Source organism: Lepus europaeus, chromosome 3 (assembly GCF_033115175.1).
Source record: "Lepus europaeus isolate LE1 chromosome 3, mLepTim1.pri, whole genome shotgun sequence".
Taxonomy (NCBI): domain Eukaryota; kingdom Metazoa; phylum Chordata; class Mammalia; order Lagomorpha; family Leporidae; genus Lepus; species Lepus europaeus.
The window spans coordinates 117,691,676-117,711,559 of NC_084829.1; the positions used below are offsets into that span (position 1 = coordinate 117,691,676).

General features: G+C 39.8%; 2 protein-coding genes across 6 annotated transcripts in view; one reads left to right on the plus strand and one right to left on the minus strand.

Annotated features, from left to right (window-relative positions):
- MCM9 (minichromosome maintenance 9 homologous recombination repair factor) overlaps positions 1-19,884 on the minus strand; it is a 216,631-nt gene that overhangs the window by 166,788 nt on the left and 29,959 nt on the right. For 4 of the 5 annotated variants that reach the window (XM_062186673.1, XM_062186672.1, XM_062186671.1 and 1 more), the window contains exon 7: positions 19,271-19,390. In XM_062186673.1, coding sequence (XP_062042657.1) covers positions 19,271-19,390 — 120 coding nt within the window. Of the gene's footprint in view, positions 1-15,601; positions 15,831-19,270; positions 19,391-19,884 lie in introns of those variants that run through there. The other variant, XM_062186674.1, reaches the window with a different exon arrangement.
- ASF1A (anti-silencing function 1A histone chaperone) lies at positions 1,239-15,599 on the plus strand. Its single transcript, XM_062186678.1, has 4 exons — positions 1,239-1,708; positions 8,676-8,791; positions 13,908-14,084; positions 15,207-15,599. Exons 1-4 carry the CDS (start codon positions 1,600-1,602, stop codon positions 15,417-15,419), a joined length of 615 nt encoding a protein of 204 aa, XP_062042662.1. The 5' UTR covers positions 1,239-1,599; the 3' UTR covers positions 15,420-15,599.

Genomic DNA, 19,884 nt, shown 5'->3' on the forward strand with positions numbered 1-19,884 from the left:
ACTGTCCCAGGTTTACTTTCCAAAGACTATCAGATGAAGCTGTCCCACCATAAGCAACGTACCTTAAATATGAACCATGCTAAGAATGACAAATCAAAATTCTGGGCACTATGCTGAGAGGAAACCCTTATAGCATCAATGATACTTAGGAAATAACTCAATGACAAAGTAATTTTCATTCTGGATTTAGTCATTTGGGCGTTTGGGGGTTTCATTCTCAACACTTAAATAAAAAATAATAGCTAGGAACTGCATGTAATGAAACAAACCTTTTTCCACTCTTACTCAGTAGACTTCAAGCTCAAGAGCATGATAAAAGCTCCCCCATTTCCCCACAATGGTAGGCAAGCAGCATAAAGCTATTCACATGTCCTCATTTCAGACCTCAGAATCTGTCCAGCCACAAATTATGTCCAACGGCTTAGGTCATAAACTGTTGAAGATGAAAAGTCGTGATATTCCTTCCTGTTTTTTTCCCTTCTCTACTGTGCTGCCCTTTTGGTTTCCCGACACTTCCATTTTCTCCTTTTATGTTCCTGCTATGCTCCCCAAACAACATAAGCCTGAGGTGTAACTGATCACATCTCCTGTAATTTTTCTTTTTCCTTCTAGAGCAATGGAATGGGCAGAAGATAACCAGGTGCAGCCCAAGATTACCCACTTAAATTTACCGAGCAAAGTGTGTGTGTAAAATCATCTCCTCTCCTTTCATTTTGTGTCTACTTAAGTAACGGCGCTGTCGTGCCCAAGCGTAGATACTAGCCAAGAACTAGATTTCCAAAATGGCTTTGCTCCCTTCGAGCTGACATCGGCCTATAAAATGCAATTTATTTCCACTGCAACCAACCCTTTTCTCAACTCCGAATACCACCCAACTCACAGCTGAATCTAACCTGGTGTAGACGACTGAATCTCTTATCTGATAAAACTGAGCAGAGCCAACAAAGCCTTTTGCACTGATGTATAAGAGTGCTTAAAAAAAAAAAAAAAAAACCCACGCCACCCAAAAACCAGACAGCAGCAAACCCAGGGGGCGGGCATCGCCGCGCTCGCGCCTCCCCGCCGCGGCCACGCCCCCCGTCCCCGCCGCGGCCACGCCCGACGTGAGGCGCGGGAGTCGCCGGGCCGGGGGCGGGGCCTGCGCGCCCCTCCCCCCGCCGCCGCCGGCGGCCTCCGCGCGGGCCTCCCAGCCCGTATTCCACTCACTTTGTTCTCCGCCTTTGTCCTAATCCACACCAGCAGGTGGAGCCGCAGTTAAAGTTTCCGAGTCCATTCCGGGAGCGGGAGCCCATCTTGCTCGCAGCCGAGGCCCTCGCTGGAGGAGGAGGGTCAGAGCTCGGGTGCAGCCAATCGCGAGCAACGCTGCTAGTTATCAGAGCAGAATGGGCTGTAGTTTAGTGAAATAGGAAAGCTGCAAAACACTGTGGAGTGCTCTCGTGTAAATAAAAAGAGGAAAAAAAAAAGTTTCTCAAGTCGCCGCTGCACGACGTCGGGCCGGCGCCGGGGCGGGGGTCTGCGCTCTGCCGAGCGGCCGCGGGCTGGACTTTATTGTGCCGCAACAAGCCCCCGCTCCCATTGTTTGTGTTTTTTTTTCAAAATATGGCAAAGGTTCAGGTGAACAATGTAGTGGTGCTGGATAACCCTTCTCCTTTCTACAACCCGTTCCAGTTCGAGATCACCTTCGAGTGCATCGAGGACCTGTCTGAAGGTGAGTCGCGCCGGCCGCCCGCCCGCCAGGGCTGTCAGTTGCGGGCTGCAGACGTTGAAAGTTTCCCGGGCCCGGCCTCGCGCGGGGCGGCCGCCCTCGGCGCCCGGCGGGCTGCGGGCTCGGCTCTGCGGAGGGAAACTTGAAGTTGATGGACGACGGCCGGCCAGGCGCGCGCGGCTTCCAGCCGCAGCCCAGGCGCCTGCCGCGGCTCAACTTGCGAGGAACTTGTTCGAGCGGAGGTAGCCATGTTGTCAGCTTTGTCTGGCGGGCGGGCGGTTCGCGGGACCCGCACTCGCGCCCGCGGCGCCGGCCGGGAGGTCGCGCCGGGCTGGCTCCGCGGTACGAACCGCCCCCGCGCCCCCCGGCCGCCGCGTGGGGTGGGCAGGGGCAGGCGCGCGCGCGCGGGGTCGCGCCGGCGAGTTCGGAGCGGAGCCATCTTACCCCGAGTTGAGAACTGGGCCGGCGACCCCGGCGTCACGACGCCTCCTCGCGCCCCGCGGCGGTGACGGACGCGGCGCGGCGCCGGCCCACCTGCCTGCCCCCCACCCACGGCCGAAGGCAAACCCGTGTTTGCAGCTTGCGGCCGAGTGCCCCTCTCCGCCGGCTGGTCGTGCCCAGCCGCGCCGGGGAGGGCAGCGAGGCTGTCCTCGCGCTGATTCCTGGCTTCCTCGACCAACCAGCAGGGGAGGCGGGCGCAGGCTCGGCCCCTCCGCGCCGCGGGCTCCCCGGGGGCCGCGGGCCCTCCCCGGCTGCTCCTGCTCGGGGATGCTCGGGGCGCCTGGGGATGCTGGCGCGCAGGCTCCGGGACCGGCGTGGACTCCTCTTCCTCATTGACGAAAACCTCTCTGCTCTCTCAGGGAGGAAAATATTGCTATGCTGGAAAGTTACATTTAAGCCCGAGTAAACATGAATGAGGTCCTTAAAAAATTTTCCAGGATTTAATCTGGCTGCTAAATACGAAGACTTTATTCAAGAATGGTTTGGAATCTAATTCAAACTCCACATTCAAATACAGAATATACCCTAACATATCACACAAATGTGGGCTAAGAAATAAAAAGTAAAATCTTGATGGCAAATGCGATTTTTTCTTCAAAAATAGACAAACGTTTTTAATTCGTGCAGTAATAAAGTGTTTAGAAAGCCAGAACTTGGTAATTTCTGAGCTTTGCTTTTCTCAGATTTCATTAAAATAGTCCAGTGCTTCATTTTCACAATTTGAGGGGAAAAAAGTTTATCAGTGTAAATTTTACAATTAAATAGGGAGACATACTTACTTGAATTTATTAGGATAATCACGTAAGGCATTTTCATTTTAAAAATTAGTTTTTAGTCTGAAGTGTATTTTAGTGGCGTATTAACATTCATTATAAAAACTATATGCTCACTGTAAAACTTTTAAAAGTTGTGCAGACATAAAGTAACAGTCCCTACTCATTGCTTTCCTCCATTTCACTCCCTTAACTTAACATTATAATATGTGCCTTTCTGTTTTAATAACATATATAAAGCATAAGTGCACATAAATTTTATGTGTAGGGTATAGTCAGAAAGATGACTCATTTATTAAACTAATCTCTACCTAGGTCATTGATAATCAAATTAAAGGGCTTTTCTTATTCTGAAGCCATCTGATTACTGTCCCCTAGCACTACTATACCATGTAACCATCTCAGCTAGGAGGCCCATTTTCCAGGCCCCATAATCAGTATTTTTTTTTTTTTTTACTGCTAATTGCATATGAAAATGGGCAAATAAGAACCTATGCTACAATGTTTTAGGCATCAGAAGATATTCAAACTACAGATACTTCTGAAGTGATGCCTTCCATTTTAGGATCAACCCATAACAAGACAGATACCAAGATGCTGTTAGAGGACTTTCATATTGGGTAGCGGAAACCTTCCATTCATACTAGCCAAACTATATTCTATCTTTAATTGGTATCCCAAACCCAACTCGGTCGCATTGAGCTTTTTACAATAATAATGTCAAGAGTACACCTACTTCCACTGGTACCCCACACTTCAAGGGTACCACTAATGGGCATTTATTTAGTATTTTATAAAAAATTTTAAGCTGAGTCATACTGAAGCTGCAAAGGAATCTTTCAAAAAGGTGCCATGCCTGTGTACTCCACCTAGAGGCTGTGTGGATTAAGGAAATAGTTAGCAATGGCTCTTTATAGGTTCCATAATTTTATACTATACTTTTATTAAAAATCATTTCCTGAAAAGTACAGAATATTCTTAAAATTTTTCACTTCATAAGTTATTTTATCCAAGTCCCAAACCAGAGTTCAGCCACTATTTTTTCCTCCACTTTTCTTTAAAAGCTGCCCTTGCAGCTTTGCTGTCATAAAAAGCCTTTTGTAGTATTTGCTCTTAAGATAATTTGGATGTTTCTAACAGCCTCCTTGAAAAACCAAGTGTCAAGATTTAAGCACAAGCTTTCCTGTGCTTGATCCGATGGTCATCAAGCCTACACAAGTTTTGACTGACCTTCCTTCAAGAAAACTTTCAAGTTTACTATGTATGTCCAACTTTAGCTACTGTTGGCAAAATTCTTACAGTGTACCAGAATTAAGCACAGTGCTTCATATTTTCAAATTTCAGGCTTACTCTAATTCCAAAGACTGCATTCTTCCCACTAGACCATAGGTCTTCTCAAGCAATGTAATTAGCTTAAAACCTCCTTGTTAACTTCTCTCACTCCCCCCACATGAGGAGATACTTTCAGGGAAGGGTTATCATGATTAAATGAAACATTTAACTTCCAACAAATGGATAAACTCCTTCAGCTGAAAGACTAGGGAAAACTTTGACCTTATCTCTTCCTCCTTCCAATATAGGAGGCAGGGAAATGAAAACTAAGCTTTAAAAAAAAAAAAAAAAAAAAAAAAACCTGATGCTAATTTTAAAAAGCACCAAACATTTGAAAGTATTACAGCAAACTTCTCATGAGATTAAAAATCAGTGTCCAGGCCTTCCTTCAGTTGCATCTTGTACTTGTTAAGGCTTGATTATTTCCCCGTTCCTCTGTTCTCTATCTCCCACTCCCCTTACAGTTAAGTCCTTAATTCTATTACTAATTTGAGAGCATGGGGAGAATTTATCTTTACATTTTTTTAAAAGATTAATTTATTTATTTGTGAGGCAGAATTACAGAAAGGTCTTCCATCTGCTGGTTCTCTTCCCCAAATGGCCGCCAATGGCCATAGCTTTGCCAATCTGAAGCCAGGAGCCAGGAACTTCCTCCGGGTCTCCCACACCGGTGCAGGGGACCAACCTCTTGGGCCATCTTCTGCTTTCCCAGGCCATAGCAGAGAGCTGGGTGGGAAGAGAAGCAGCCAGGACAAGAACTAGCACCTATAAGGGATGCTGGCACCGCAGATGGAGGCTTAGCCCACTATGCTACAGCACTGGCCCCTATCTTATTTTTTTAGTTGGAGAGACAGAGCCTGATTCTTTAATGTACAAATTGTGGGAAATCTGGGTAGGTTACTTAAACTCTGAGTTCTGTTTGCATAACAGGGATGATATGATATGATAAAGTTGTGGAGGTTTAAATAACAGGTATGATGTGGCAGGATCAATGTGCAGCACACAGTAGGTATTTATAGAAGTAAGTTTACAAATTATAGCCATGTTCTTATGCCAGACACAAATGTCAATTTAACTCATACCAATTAGGACAAGAGCATTATATGTAGTGGTAAAAATAAACCTTCAAATGACAATTCTCAGTCTTATCCTTCTGTGGCTAGTTTAGTAGCTTTCAGACTCCTTTTTTAAAAACAATTTTTTTCTTTAAGCATTTATTTATTTGTTTGAAAGACAGAGTAAAGGAGAGAGGGAGAGGGAGAGAATGGAGGGAGGTGGGGGAAGATACATCTTCCATCCGCTAGTTCACTCCCCACAGGGTAGCAATGGCCAGAGCTGGGCCAGACCCAAGCCAAGAACTTCTTCCAGGTCTCCCATGTAGGTGCAGGGGCCTACGGATTTGAGCCATCTTTCACTGCTTTCCCAGATGCATTATCAGGGAGCTGTGTCAAAGTAGAACAGCCAGGACTCAAACCAAACTGGTATTCATATGGGATGTGGTCTCACAGGTGGTGGTTTTACCTGCTACACCACAACACCAGCCCCCAAAAAACATTTTCTTCTCTTGGCTTTTGGATCATCTGCCTAATTAGCTACTAGTTTTCTAATCTCCTTAGTTGATTCTTCATCTTCCTGACCTCTTTGGAGAGCTCCAATGTTCACTCCCTAGGAATCCCATCTCCTTATGGTTTTATACAACACTGCCAATATTCACATTTTTTAAAAGATTTGAAAGGCAGTTATAAAGAAAAAGGGAGAGGATACCCACATTTCCTACTCAGTATCTCCACTCAGGTATTAGTAGACAGCTGAAACATGCCTAGAACTACTAATTATTTTCTCCTACTTTTAATCCTCTTAATAAAAAAAAAGTGGCTCCTGCTGCTTGCATTTTCAAAATATGTAGGCAGCCGGTGTTGTGGCACAGTGTTAAAATACCACCTGCAATGCCAGCATCCCTTATGTGTGCCAGTTTGAGTCCTGGCTGCTCCATTTCTTGACAAGCTCCCTGCTAATGTGCCTGGGAGAGCAGTGGAAGGTGGCCCAACTCCTTGGTCCCCTGCACCCATGTGGGAGACCCAGATGGGAGTTCCAGACTCCTGACTTCAGCCAGGCCCAGCCTCAGCTTTAGCAGCCATCTGGGGAGTGAACCAGTGGATGGAGGATGTCTTTGTATAACTCTGCCTTTCAAATAAATAACTCTTAAAAAAAAAAAAAAATCCAGAATGTAATTGCTTTGCAGCCTCACTCCTGGCCATGGTCCAAACTACCCTTGCCTTAATTGTTGAAATATTTTTCTGTTTCTTCTCTGCCCTCTTAAAATCTATTGAACATAGTGGTCAAAATGATCCTTTAAAATGAAACGTAGATTCTGTCCCTCTGCCCCAAACTCTATGGCTTCCATTTACACTTAGTATAAAAAAGTCAGAGTCCTTAGGACCTTCAAAACCTTGTGTGATCTGGGCATGCCTCTAATCTCTAATCTTGTGGTTGATTATTTTCTCTGTTCCATCCCTGGCCTCTTTTTTCTTAAACATACTAAGTATACTTGTAACCTCTGAGCCAGTGGTTTTTTGTTGCCTTTGAAAAGATACTCAATTCTGCTTGCTTCCCCCCTCTCCCTCCCTCCCTCTCTGTCTCTCTCTCATCAAATACATGAGCTCATGAGATGTCAGAGGCAGGACTCTGCATCTAGAAATGTGCTACCAATTGGATATCTAAGTGAACAAGGGACAGAACCATAACATAACAGGTTCTCAAAAGATGACTACTGAGTTTAAGACAAAAAAGGAGCTTTCAATTCTGTAAATCATAATTCATAAGACTATAAAGTAGCAGTTAAGCTATTTCTAGTACACAAGGGCAGCACATGGTGGCCCTGATAGTCTAATGAGTGACCCCAAAACACAGACCTTTGCTAATGCTTATGTCGGCTCAGTGTAGCTTCTAAGAGGCAGGCCACACAACACCCTAAGAAGAGTAAGTCTCTCAGAGATCGTATGTATTTTTAGAATTACCTTCCCCAACTAAGGAGGCAGCTCTTTCAAAAAGCAGTTTTATTAATCTCTTTCTGGGCTCTCCTTAAGGAGCACACTGTGAAAGGGGCTCGATAAAGTCTGCTGGTTGAATTACATACAGTGTCTTGGGCTGCGCTTGAACATTTCTTGTACTCCTTGTGTTCTTGCCCACTGTATATACTCTCATGCAATGTAAGGATCTTGGTTTCCTTTTTTCCTCTCCCCAGGTTAAAGAACATATGACATAATGGGGTGCCATGGAGGGATAAAAAAACTCAACTGTGGTCATTCAGTCACAGTTACAGTTAGTAATGTGCATCTTCAGTTTATAGTTTCAGCCACTAGGAGTGATGACTATTATAACAAAATAACAAACTTTATTTTGGTTGATGAAAGGGTACTGAGGAGATTTTTAAAAGATGACATATAAGATGGCGTTTAACTGGTTAAGTTGCCTGTGTCCCTTATCCAAGTGCCTAGGTTTTATTCCCAGTCATGGCTACTGGCTTGAGCTTCCCACTAATACAAGACCCTGGGAAGCAGCAGTGAAGGCTCAAGTAACTGGGTTCCTACCACTCATGTGAGAGACCAGGATTGTATTCCTGGATCCTGAGCTGCAGCCATCTGGGGCATGACACAGTAGATGAAGCTTTCTCTCACTGTCTCTGCAAATTTTTTTTTTTTTTAAAGATACACAAGAAAATTGGCAAAGACCACTTGACACCCACATATCATTCTCGTGTGCCTGGGTTCCTGGGTACTCTACATTTCCAATTCAGCTCCCTGAGGATGTGCCTGGGAAGGCAGCAGGTGATGGCTCAAGTACCTGGGTTCCTGCCACTAATGTGGAGATCCTGATGCAGATACTGGCTTCACTGTGGCATAGCTCAGTCTCTGCTGTTGCAGGTTTTTGAGGACTGTACCAGTGGATAAAAATCTTTCTCTCTCTGATCTTCTCTGTCACTATTTCAAATAAATAAATCTTTTAAAAAGTTGGAGGGCAAGTGATTCAATAGCCTAGCCAAATAAATATGGGCAGTGCTGGATTAATGTTACCACTATTCTTTAGTGAAGTTTGTCTCAGACACACTAGGCCAGTGTGCTTTATTATAAATCTTCAAGACAAAGTATATAACATTTTCCAGATTTTGTTATGTTGTTTCTGAGAATCATTGTCTAGTTTTTTACGAAAGAGAATTTTGAGAAACTCTAGTGTAAGATATGAATTCTGGTAAAAATTTTATAAGAAGCATTCTACTGCCTTTCTGGAGTCTATTATGAGAAAACAACTTTAGCAACCAATAAATGATTACTGAATATTAATAATATTTTGGTTTTTAACCCTAGACTTGGAATGGAAAATTATCTATGTGGGCTCTGCAGAAAGTGAAGAATATGATCAAGTTTTAGACTCTGTTTTAGTGGGCCCTGTTCCTGCAGGAAGGCATATGTTTGTATTTCAGGTAAGATTAATCTTGGTAAATATATTTTTAAATAGACTGTATAGTCTTATTAGAGTCCTGCTCCTTTCCTTTTGCATTAATTCACTCTGCTTCTGTTGCATTCACTTAAGTCTGCTTCCATCCTGGTTCGGTCACTATAGGGACTGCACCTCCTGGTTTTATATACTGAGAAATGCTCATGTAATTATTTACTTCAGGGAGATGCACAGCATACAGTAAGCCTTAGAAGTGTCATTTTATACCTGGTAGTTAAGTTGGGGCTCTTCCATGACTAGTCCCTTAGTATGAAACTTTTCAAGATGGCTATTGAACAGCGCAAAACATGGATGCAAAATGCATATAACTAACTATACCAGTAGTAATGGTAACCACACCAGTTAGGAATATGCATCATCAGGTTATGGTTTCAACCAGTAGGAGTGATGATAATATAACAAAGCAACAGCTTTATTTTGACATACGTAGTAATTAAGCTATATTAACAGTTATGTTAGTAGATAGAAATGTATAATCTTGGATCATTAGAATTAAAGTCCAATGCTTTACTAAAGCATCTTACCTACCATTTCTTAGAGGCATGCTACTACAAATCCACTACCCCACTACCTGTTTGAGAGAAAATGCTAAGATAATTTATGTTATCAGACACCACTGATAGTGGTTTGATTTTCTTCTCTGCATTTGAGAGTATTTCTTTTAATCTGTGTTAAATTGCTGCTTAAAACTATTCAGTCATTTCTCAATTATTCATGCTTATTAGAGGGAGATATTTACAATAGTCCAAACAGTAAACAGCCATAGGTTTAAAAGAAAAAAAAGTTTAATTTTTTGTTGCAAATAAGTGATATTTAGAAAATTAATGAAAATGCATATTGTAAAACTGTTGCGTTGATATCAAAAACTCATGCACCAAAAAAACTTTTAATTCCACTTTTCCATAACCTTTTGGAAATACTCTCAAATTTCTGGCCAATCCCATCAGTTAAATCGAATCCACTGAAAAGACTTAAACCAGAAAGAAAAATCTAATGCTTTTTATCCCTGACCTCCCTGTTTTTTCAGTTCACAGTTGGGCCCAATTTAAGTGAATCCTGTTAATCAAATTATCCCATGAGAAATGGTCAAAGAATCACTGAAACACAAGCCATCTGTAAAACTGCTACCTTTCCTTCTCCTTTCCCAAATAGAATTCAAAATCTTGATCTCCTTACATTTGTGCTTTTTATTGAATAAAGCAATAAACAACATCTAAACAGTTTTTAGAAGCTCAAATATAGTAATTAAGAGGCTCAAGTACATCAGTTAAAAAAATACTGTTAATCTGAATTAGGTACAGATGTAACCTTGTGAAAGATGTGGTGGGAATGGGGAACACCCTGTTCTGGAGAAGGAAGTGCTGTAGGTACAGACCTTGATAAATCCTGGTGCCTCTGTTTATTACCCATGTGTGACTTTGGACAACTTCCCTAACCTTCCTTAGTCATCTTGTCATCTTTAAAATGTGGAAAATAATTTTACCTCAAAGTTCATGGAAAGGGGCCAGTGCTGTGGCACAGAAGGTTAAGCCTCTACCTGTATTGCCGGCATGCCATAAGGGCACTGATTTCAGTGCAGGCTGCTTTGCTTCTGATCCAGCTCCCTAATGCGCCTGGGAAGGCAGCAGAAGATGGCCCAAGTGCATGGGCCTCTGCATCCATGGGAGACCCGGAAGAAACTCCTGCTTCCCGGCTTCAGCCTGCCCCAGCCCCAGCCAGTGCAGCCACTTGGGGAATGAACCAGCAGCTGGAAGCTTTTCTGTTTCTCTTTCCTTCTCTCTCTGTATCTTTACCTTTCAAATAAATCTTAAAAGTACACTACATTTAAAAAATTCATGAAAAAATTAGAATTAAGTTTATTTTGGTGCAAACATTTTTGAAAGCCAAAGTTTTTCAAAATATGCATTTTCCACAAACTTTTTAAAGACCAGTTATAGTACCCTATTAATAGAACTAAATTTTCATTCTTTTAGCTTCTTGAAATTATCATGTATGTATACACGCAGGATTTTCTTCAACCCATAAACTTGGGGCTTATTTTATTGATGATGATTCATCATGTAGTACAAGAAACTTGGGTTGATGTATAGTGAGAAACCTTTTTCATTCTACCAATAAAAACTTAGAAATGCCTTGTTTTTTAAATAAATCATTAGAAATTTTCTTTTTGTATTTACATTCATAGGACCACTCCTAAGCTTTTGGCTTAGAGTGGTATAGGAAAAAAATATTCAAAAATATTTCCTTCTAGTGATTTTCAAGTAGCTAACCTTGTTATAAGTGTACATGTTGCCAAAAAGGACGATTTAGGTAATTTAGGCCACATGTTCACCTGTGCATTTTAAAAAAATTCACCACTATCAACACAGAGACTGAAGTACAGTTTGTTTGTTTTTTTGTTTTTTTTTTAAGATTTATTTATTTATTTGAAAGGCAGAGTTAGAGAGAGGTCTTTCATCCACTGGGTAATTCCCCAGATGGCCTCAACGGCTAGAGCTGCGCCGATCCGAAGCCAGGAGATTCTTCTAGGTCTCCTGCACAAATGCAGGGGCCCAAGGACTTGGGCCATCTTCTACTGCTTTCCCAGGCCATAGCAGAGAGCTGGATCGAAGTGGAGCAGCCAGGACTAGATCTGTGCCCATATGGGATGCCAGTACTGCAGGCAGAGGCTTTACCTGCTATGCCACAGCACTAGCCCCCAGTTTATGCTTTGTGTTTTAAGCACATTGCCATAATATTTTTCTAGTCTGCCATGATTTTGCATCTCAGAAAATAGATGCCTTTCTTGTGAATGGGTCCAGAGCTAGCAAGCACATGTCTAGATATCAGCCTAGTATTGCTGGTTGCAGTCAGCTATCTCTATTCATTACTTCTGTATCCTCAATGAGCTATCCAGCTTGCAGGTCTCTCATATTTGCTCAAGCGGAATCCTTTGGCAAACAATTTCAAAAACACAAACATGTCTATAAGCAATTTGCTGAGGGTACGGGTAGCAATATGGAGGACAGCATTCCTGAACTATCTCAACCCACTTCCAGATACTTCTCTGGGGCAGGGATGGTGCTTGGGATGTCGAAGATGAACAGCATATTCTCCAAGATAGGCTCTTTCCAAAGAGATCATAAATTTCTACAAGATAGGAACTGAGTAATGAATGAATTTCAAAGTAGTAAGTGCTTGTGGTTGTGTTCAACATGAGACTATAAAGATGAGCTGCATGGGACTCCTGCCCTGCAGAAAGCTTAGAGCCCAACAGGGAAGACTGAAGAATAGATTCAGATTGTTGGTCACACATTAGCAGAGGTTTGTGTCAAGCAATGTAAGTGCATAAAAAGGGAAGCCACTGAATCCACCTTCTGACTGGCACAGGGCTTCACTGAGAAGGATTCACTTGATGTAAGTGTCAAAAGGTCCTTAAAGAAAGGACCTTTCAAGTCAAAGGGAACAGGGAACGTATGTGTGAGGTACAGAAGTGAGAAAGATTATCACATTTTAAAGAGCCTAGGTAATTCATGTATCTAAGACATGACTGGAAATGTTAGTTGGAGACAAACTGAAGGGCCTTATAAATGAAGTTCAAGAAGTGAGATTTTTACCCCTTAGAAATGAAAATCATCATCTGAGGTTTTAAAACCAGGCTAAGAGAGAGGAATAAGATCTGTGTTTAGGTAGCTAATGTTGGCAGCAGTGTAGCCAATACTTTACTGGGGAGACCAGTCAGAAAGTTAAGCAGTATTTCAGAAAGAGATGGAGACATGAAGTTGGCCTTCAGAATTAAGAACTGTTGAGAATGACTACATGTAGGACACAGAGAAGCTGTTCCTGGTGGCCTAGCAGCAGTAGGCTAGCTGACTGGCCTTCATTCACTTACTACTCTGGATGTTCACCTTAGATCGAGAATGGATGCCTCAGTTGTGTCTCCTCAGTCTGTGGCTCCTTACATCCATTCATCTCCTTTCTGCTTGGTGTGCTACCAGGGAATGGCCTTAGCATGTTCTCAGCCTCCTCTAGCTGTCTAGCTTCCCTTCCTCATTCCTCAAGGTTCAACAGGATTCAAAAACAATGTCTTTGATGGCAACAGCCTAAAATAATCTTTAAAATTCATATGAAAATCCAAAGGAAGTAAACAGCACACTAAATTTTAGTGTCCAGTAAAATGGCTTTTCACAACAGAGGATTATTCATGTGTTTTGTGCAGGGGCCAGTGCTGTGGTGTAGTAGGCTAAGCCTTTGCCTGTGGTGCCAGCATCCCATGTGGGCACCAGTTTGTGTCCCAGCTGCTCCTCTTCCAATCCAGTTCTCTGGTATGATCTAGGAAAGTAGTAGAAGATGGTCCAAGTGCTTGGGCTCCTCCAGAAGTTCCTGGCTCTTGGCTTCGGATCAGCCCAGCTCTGGCCATTGCAGCCATCTGGGGAGTGAACCAGTGGATGGAAAACCTCCCTCCCTCTCTCTCTCTCTCTCTCTCTCTCTCTCTCTCTCTCTCTCTCTCTCCTTCTTTGTAACACTGCCTCTCAAATAAATAAAATATTTTTAAAAAGAAAAACAAAAATCTGTAGCTGTTTCTGTTCTGTGTTCAGTTTTATACTAAATTACTATTAGAATATTTGTGAGAGGTGGTTGTATAGGTACGAGAATATAAGTGTCCTGGGGAGAAAAGGAAAACTGGTATAAAAAACATTTGTTGCCAACTGGTTGTATGGGAATAATTTAGTATTTACTAATTTAGGTCTGAAAATTATAACGAAAAAGTTAAAACCAATAGCACTATTGATTAAATTGTTTAAATATTTTATAAAAAGTTAGAATGAATTCGCATAATTCCTCATGAACCAACACACACAGTAACCAGAATTATTTCCCTCTGGAAGTTTAATGAAGCTACTTGAGGATACTGTGGAGAAACATGAGCTATATATCTAGCTTTAAGCCAATCCCAAATGTGAGCATTTGTCTTCCCAATGTGATTTCCAAGTTTTTCTTGTTCCATGTTCAACTGAAAGTGCTCAGGGTAACTAAAACTCCAATCTCACCTGCCATTAACAGCCTTCTGTGTATGTTTCTTTTCTTTTAAATTATTCCAGGCAGATGCACCTAATCCAGGACTCATTCCAGATGCTGATGCAGTAGGCGTAACAGTTGTGCTAATTACTTGTACCTATCGAGGTCAAGAATTTATTAGAGTTGGCTACTATGTAAATAATGAATATACTGAGACAGAATTAAGGGAAAATCCGCCAGTAAAACCAGACTTTTCTAAGGTAATGTCTTACTATTCCTTCTTAATTACTGTTACTATACAATTTTTTAGGCAGTTTGAGACAAAATAAATTTGAGGTCTTTGTGCCAGCAGGGCAAACTAATCATTGTTCCCTTACCATGGGTGACCTCAAACCCTCTCTCTATGCAAGTCATTAAGTATCTCTGATAAGAAATAGGCACTTGTTTACTGTTTCTTATATGGCGTTTCCCATAGATCATGTTCACTTCAGCTTTTATGACATGGAAGTCTGTGTTTGTTGTACTGATTATTCAGTAATATTTTTGTAACTCTTCTCAAAATTGTGGAAGTTTTGTGTCTGCTTTTCATATAAAGTTATCTATGCTTACATCAAAGTACCTATATGCTTTACTTTATCTGCTGTTCCTACAGAATAAAACTAAAGGTCTTAAATATTTCAGGTGATAGAAAATAGCTTAAACACTGAGAAGCTGAAAGCTGTGATTCATTATTCTCAAGGATACTTAGTACCTTTATGGTTTTTCATTGGGAACTGTAACAGTTTACTAACTGGTGATTTTGAGAGGGTGCAAATCAAGTGAAGTTGAATAGGGCCCTCTGTCTGCCAGGCAATACAAGGAAAATCACATGGCAGTAGAATAAAGTTCAACTTTCTGGTAATAAGGCTAGAATGTTTTTCATCCTGGCCAATCCTTTCATAGATCAAATTTATTGGTTATCTGTTTGGTACCTTGTACAACAGAAAAGAAACTAGACTATTGTTTCCAAGAATGAACCATAATATTTAAAAGGTAGGAAATCACTAATAACAAGAAGTTATATTTGGGAGAAATTTTCTTTCCCTTCTTAGGAAATAGAAGTACAAGAGTAGAAGAATAGATATTTCATAGTATAGTAAAAGATCTGAATGAATTCCCTCAGATTCTCCATATCTTGTTCCCATTAAGCCAAAATAATTGCTATGGTCCTAGTCCTTGTTTATTAGTTATGCTAAAGTGCTTTATTTATTTGCCCTATACTTCTGTATATGAACATAACCCTTTAGGAGTGCTAACATAAAGGACCATTTCTTTAAGTATCTATTTGCATAGGGTGATTAAACTTTGGTAATGTTTACCATTTATATATTTCCTTCCTCTAGCTTCAGAGGAACATTTTGGCATCTAATCCCAGGGTCACAAGATTCCACATTAATTGGGAAGACAACACAGAAAAACTGGAAGATGCAGAGAGCAGTAATCCAAATCTACAGTCACTTCTATCAACAGATGCATTACCTTCTGCCTCAAAGGGATGGTCCACGTCAGAAAACTCACTAAATGTCATGTTAGAATCCCACATGGACTGCATGTGACCACCTGCCATCCCTTTAGTACAAATTAAGCTATTAAAAATACACAGAACTATTTCCCTGAAATTCCGTAAGTACATAGTCAAGACAAAATGTGAAGAATTTGTTTAAAAACATCCTGTAGAAAGTTTATAAGAAAACCAGTATTTGAGCAAATTGTGGAATATAAATACAACTATTTTTTAAGTAATTTTTTTCTCTAATGTGTTATTTTATTTGTTCTGAAACTAATTTGATTAAAGCATATATATTATTTTCTTCTCCTTTATATGTAATTAAAGCACTTATAAAGAAAAATATAAATCCTTAGACCAGGTTGTGAAGATGTCTTAGCCTCTCGGACAGTAATCTTTGGAACATTATTTTTTCTGGCCTTTGAAAGAAGAAAGTTCACTTCAACTAAGATGTTTCTTCCTGTTAAAACATAAAGTGTGGTTTTAATTTAAGGGGAAACTTTCCATTCCTTTTTGGCATGACTTTAAAAGGGGGATTGAAATGAATTATATGCTACCAAGGACTTTAGGATCTGTCTTTTCCAGGCCACCCTGAAGCCTTTTATGGTTACTATTACAATTAATGTAATGTGGGGCAGCATTTGCTTTGGTTTCTAAGATAACGAATGTACCTACATGTTTATAAAGTTCTCTGGGCTATGGTATTTGTTTTTATAATGGTTATACAAAATTAAGACATCAGAGCACTTCTTGAATTGCTCATCATTACTGCCCAGTGAATTCAGCAAGTCAAGAACAAATACTTCCTAAGTTTAAGGATACAAGATTTAATGGCTCAAATCTGCTCATTAGATTTATAAAAATAGTGTGAACTTTTAAAAACTCTTGGTAGTCATCTATTGTTGGCAGTACTTAAAAAGAGTAGACTTAGAAAAGTATTTTAGCTTTATCAAAATATATAATTTACTGCTTTGGAAATACTACCTGTCCCATATCTCTTACATTCATGAAGAGTAAGATAAGATATTATGTATGGTGGATATATTCTAGGTAGCTTTGCCAGATTACAACTTGTTGAAAAGCAGTCTTAGAAAGGAATTCATAAACCAGATGGGCCAAAAGTTTTGTTTTGAGAGTTAGGTCCTTCTTCAGAAATTCTTTATTCTACCCTTAATTTAATGGAACATTTTTTTTTTATTCTCGCTGCAAAGCACGACAGCCATATGATGCAGGTTATGCAGTGCCTTCATATCTAAAACTTTTATACTGCACTTTTAAAAGTTTATTTTCAGGAAAGGAAAGGGCATTTAAATATGGATTCTAGGTTGTAATAAGTGCTATAAAAGTGAATTTGTGAAGCAAAGTTTCGCTAAGTGTTAAATCTTGAAATTTAATACACCAGATTATTAAAATATTGTCCATTAACTAGTTCATAGATTTTAAAAGTTAAAATACTTCTGACTGTTAGAAGTTTGAGAGTCTCATTTTTGTCTAATTGCAATTAAAAGAAAATGTTAAACAATAAAAATAAAATACTTTTCAAAAAAAGCTCAGTGATTAATATAACAAGACGTACTTGTTAAAGTATATATAGCTAGATCACCAAATAAAGCAACTCACTACTGAGTTTTTATTCTAATTATGATCAGTTTGAGGTGACAAAGTGTTAGATTTTTATATCAATTTGTAATTTTTCATAGAAGTTTGGGATTTAGAAACTATGATCTGTTATCTTAACTTTTATGGCTTCATGAATTTTTAAATACAAAAACTAAAACTGCAGCTCCAAGATTTCCTGTTTAGCCTCATTTATAGGCACTATATACAAATAATAGCTATAAGGTTTGGAGCTATTTTCCCCCTCCTGATCACAGTAAATAGCTTATCCTGAGAATATAAACATGAACAAATTTATGCCACTGCAAAGGTAAGTCAAGCAGGTGGGAGGGAACAAGGTTATCATTTGAGCTCAGCAACATCTAGGAAGTCTAGGAAGCAAGTTTGTATTTGCCCATCATAGCATCATATAACCTTAGGCTTCTAGGTGGTTTTATTCACTAGTTTTAGGATTTGAGGTTTCTAGATTTACTAAGCAAGCCTATGGCAGGAGTTTTGACAGGCAGAGTTAGACAGTGAAAGAGAGAGAGACAGAGACAAAGGTCTTCCTTCCGTTGGTTCACCCCCAAAATGGCTGCTACAGATGGTGTGTTGCGGGCGGTGCGCCTCGCCGATCTGAAGCCAGGAGCCAGGTGCTTCCTCCTGGTCTCCCATGCAGGTGCAGGGCTCAAGCACTTGGGCCATCCTCCACTGCCTTCCCGGGGCACAGCACAGAGCTGGACAGGAAGAGGAGCAACAGGGACAGAACCTGGTGCCCCAACAGGGACTAGAACCCGGGGTGTCGGCGCTGCAGGCGGAGGATTAGCCTAGTGAGCCGTGGCGCTGCCCTTTTTTTTTCCTTTTTTTAAAAGTGAGCCTATAACGCTAGGGTGTAATTTCATTAAAAATTACCAGGAATGTGTACCCATTAGTGTTTTATCCCCCTTAGTGTACCTTTACTATGTGCAGTATTCTGATTTTTACTGTATTTCATTTTCAAAGTACCAATTTGACCTACTGAATTGACTTTTATGACTCTAAAGGGTTGCAATACAAGTCTGGCCCTTCCAAAGTGAGAAGTAGCAGTATCTTTTCTGACTCTAAAATTTGTATTTCCTCTGTCTTTTCTCTCATATTTTTATCTTGGCATAAGAAAAGAAAGAAAAGTGCTAATATACTTTTATACTAATTCATTAATACAGTGACAATCGACAGCCATTCATTTTAAAACTGCCCAAACAGTCTGAAATTACTAGTAGCCCATATGATAGCTTAGACTAGTTTCTTGACATTCCATATAGTAACTTAGGAAACATTCCATGTAATTACTTGGGAAACATCTTTGTTATTAATAACACTTGAAAGAACTTTAGAACACTGAATCATAGATTTTAAAATACACAGGAAGTGTTCTTTAAATATTCTTATCTACTTCCCTTACAGTATCCTGAAGCTCGTTCACTCCTCTCAGTTAACAAACCCTTTCTTGTCGGTGCTTAATGTATTGTTCAGTTATATTTATATTTCAAAACCTGAAAGCTCCTTAATATCTTCCCACATATGTAGATTCATTACTAGAGCATTTTCTGTTGTGTGATAAATAGATGCTTATAAGAAATGTGAGCATAACCCATGGAAATTAAAAGCCCTTATATAGTAGCAAATAACATAAATGTGTGAAACCAAGGAGCTATTTTTAGAACTACTACTAAGATCATTACTCTAAAACTACAAAATAACATCAGAACACATTTTTTAAAAATAACTTTTTCCTAAATCCCTGTCACTTTATAATCACATCTTGACGTTCTACTGCAAAGGCTTTTAAACAGCCATTGCAATGGATGAATGAGGCTCCAATTACTAAGACAAATTTCTACCTAAGAAATTCCAGTAGGAGCTGCTCTTGTGAATGAGGTACAAATATAAAAATGCCTTAAGCTCTACCCCATCTACTTTTGTAAAGTGAAATTTCCTCCTGTTTACGTTAGTGTTTGTTTTCTGGGTCTTCATAAGATACCAGAGGATATGTTTATTTTCTTGCATGCACACATATGGAAGTACGCACTAGAAAATGAGAAAATCAAACAGGATCATTCCAAACTAACATGCAATGATACATAAAGGTGGTACTTTAAAAAAATATTTCTTAGAGACACAAAAGCCACGATACCTATTTCCTTCATTTTTGACAGTAACTTTCAAAATTATCCTATTATAGGTGATTTTTTCTTCCTAAGAAGAAAATCACTGTGTTAGCTTCTGTAGTAATGTTTAAATAGTTGAAACTGTCATGGAAAATACCTGCACTAGTAGATCCGATTCCTGTGGTCAGCACAGATCTTGGTGTAATCTTTGCTGCGTATTTGAGGAACTGAGATTTCCCTGTCCCGGGATCCCCAACCAATAAAAGATGAGCTTCACCTAGAATAAGAATAAGTAAATCTTTGACATTTTCAATTTCTATAAATGACCTGTGAATAAGTATAATTAGAAAGAAAATAGTCCACTTGGAATGCCAACACAATTTATTTTATATATAATATTTTTGCTATATACTTTTACTTAAAGTGGTTTGAGGAAGGATTTAATTAGAAAATCTTTAGAAATTAACTCAAATACAATCTTTAATTGATTACTGCATGTGATATTTAAAATCTAAATTATAATAGGCTATATGTTATTTCCAGATGTTTAAGTCTGTGTTTAACATTTTAAAAATTTTGGCTTATAAAGTACAATTTAATCTGTTTTTAAATTCCAAAATATAGTGATTAAAGTTTTCCATATAAATCATACAAGATTTTATTCTATTTTTATCTAAGCACTTAGAATTGTTAGGGGACTTTATTTTAAAAGTACTCTCAAATGAACATGAATATCCCATGGTATGTAGGTGCATTCTTATTAATCAAACA

Coding starts and splice junctions, on each gene's coding strand:
- ASF1A (XM_062186678.1), top strand. CDS start 1,600: ATGGCAAAGGTTCAGGTGAACAATGTAGTGGTGCTGGATAACCCTTCT. Junction 8,792..13,907: donor GGCATATGTTTGTATTTCAG/GTAAGATTAATC, acceptor AAATTATTCCAG/GCAGATGCACCTAATCCAGG. Junction 14,085..15,206: donor TAAAACCAGACTTTTCTAAG/GTAATGTCTTAC, acceptor TCCTTCCTCTAG/CTTCAGAGGAACATTTTGGC.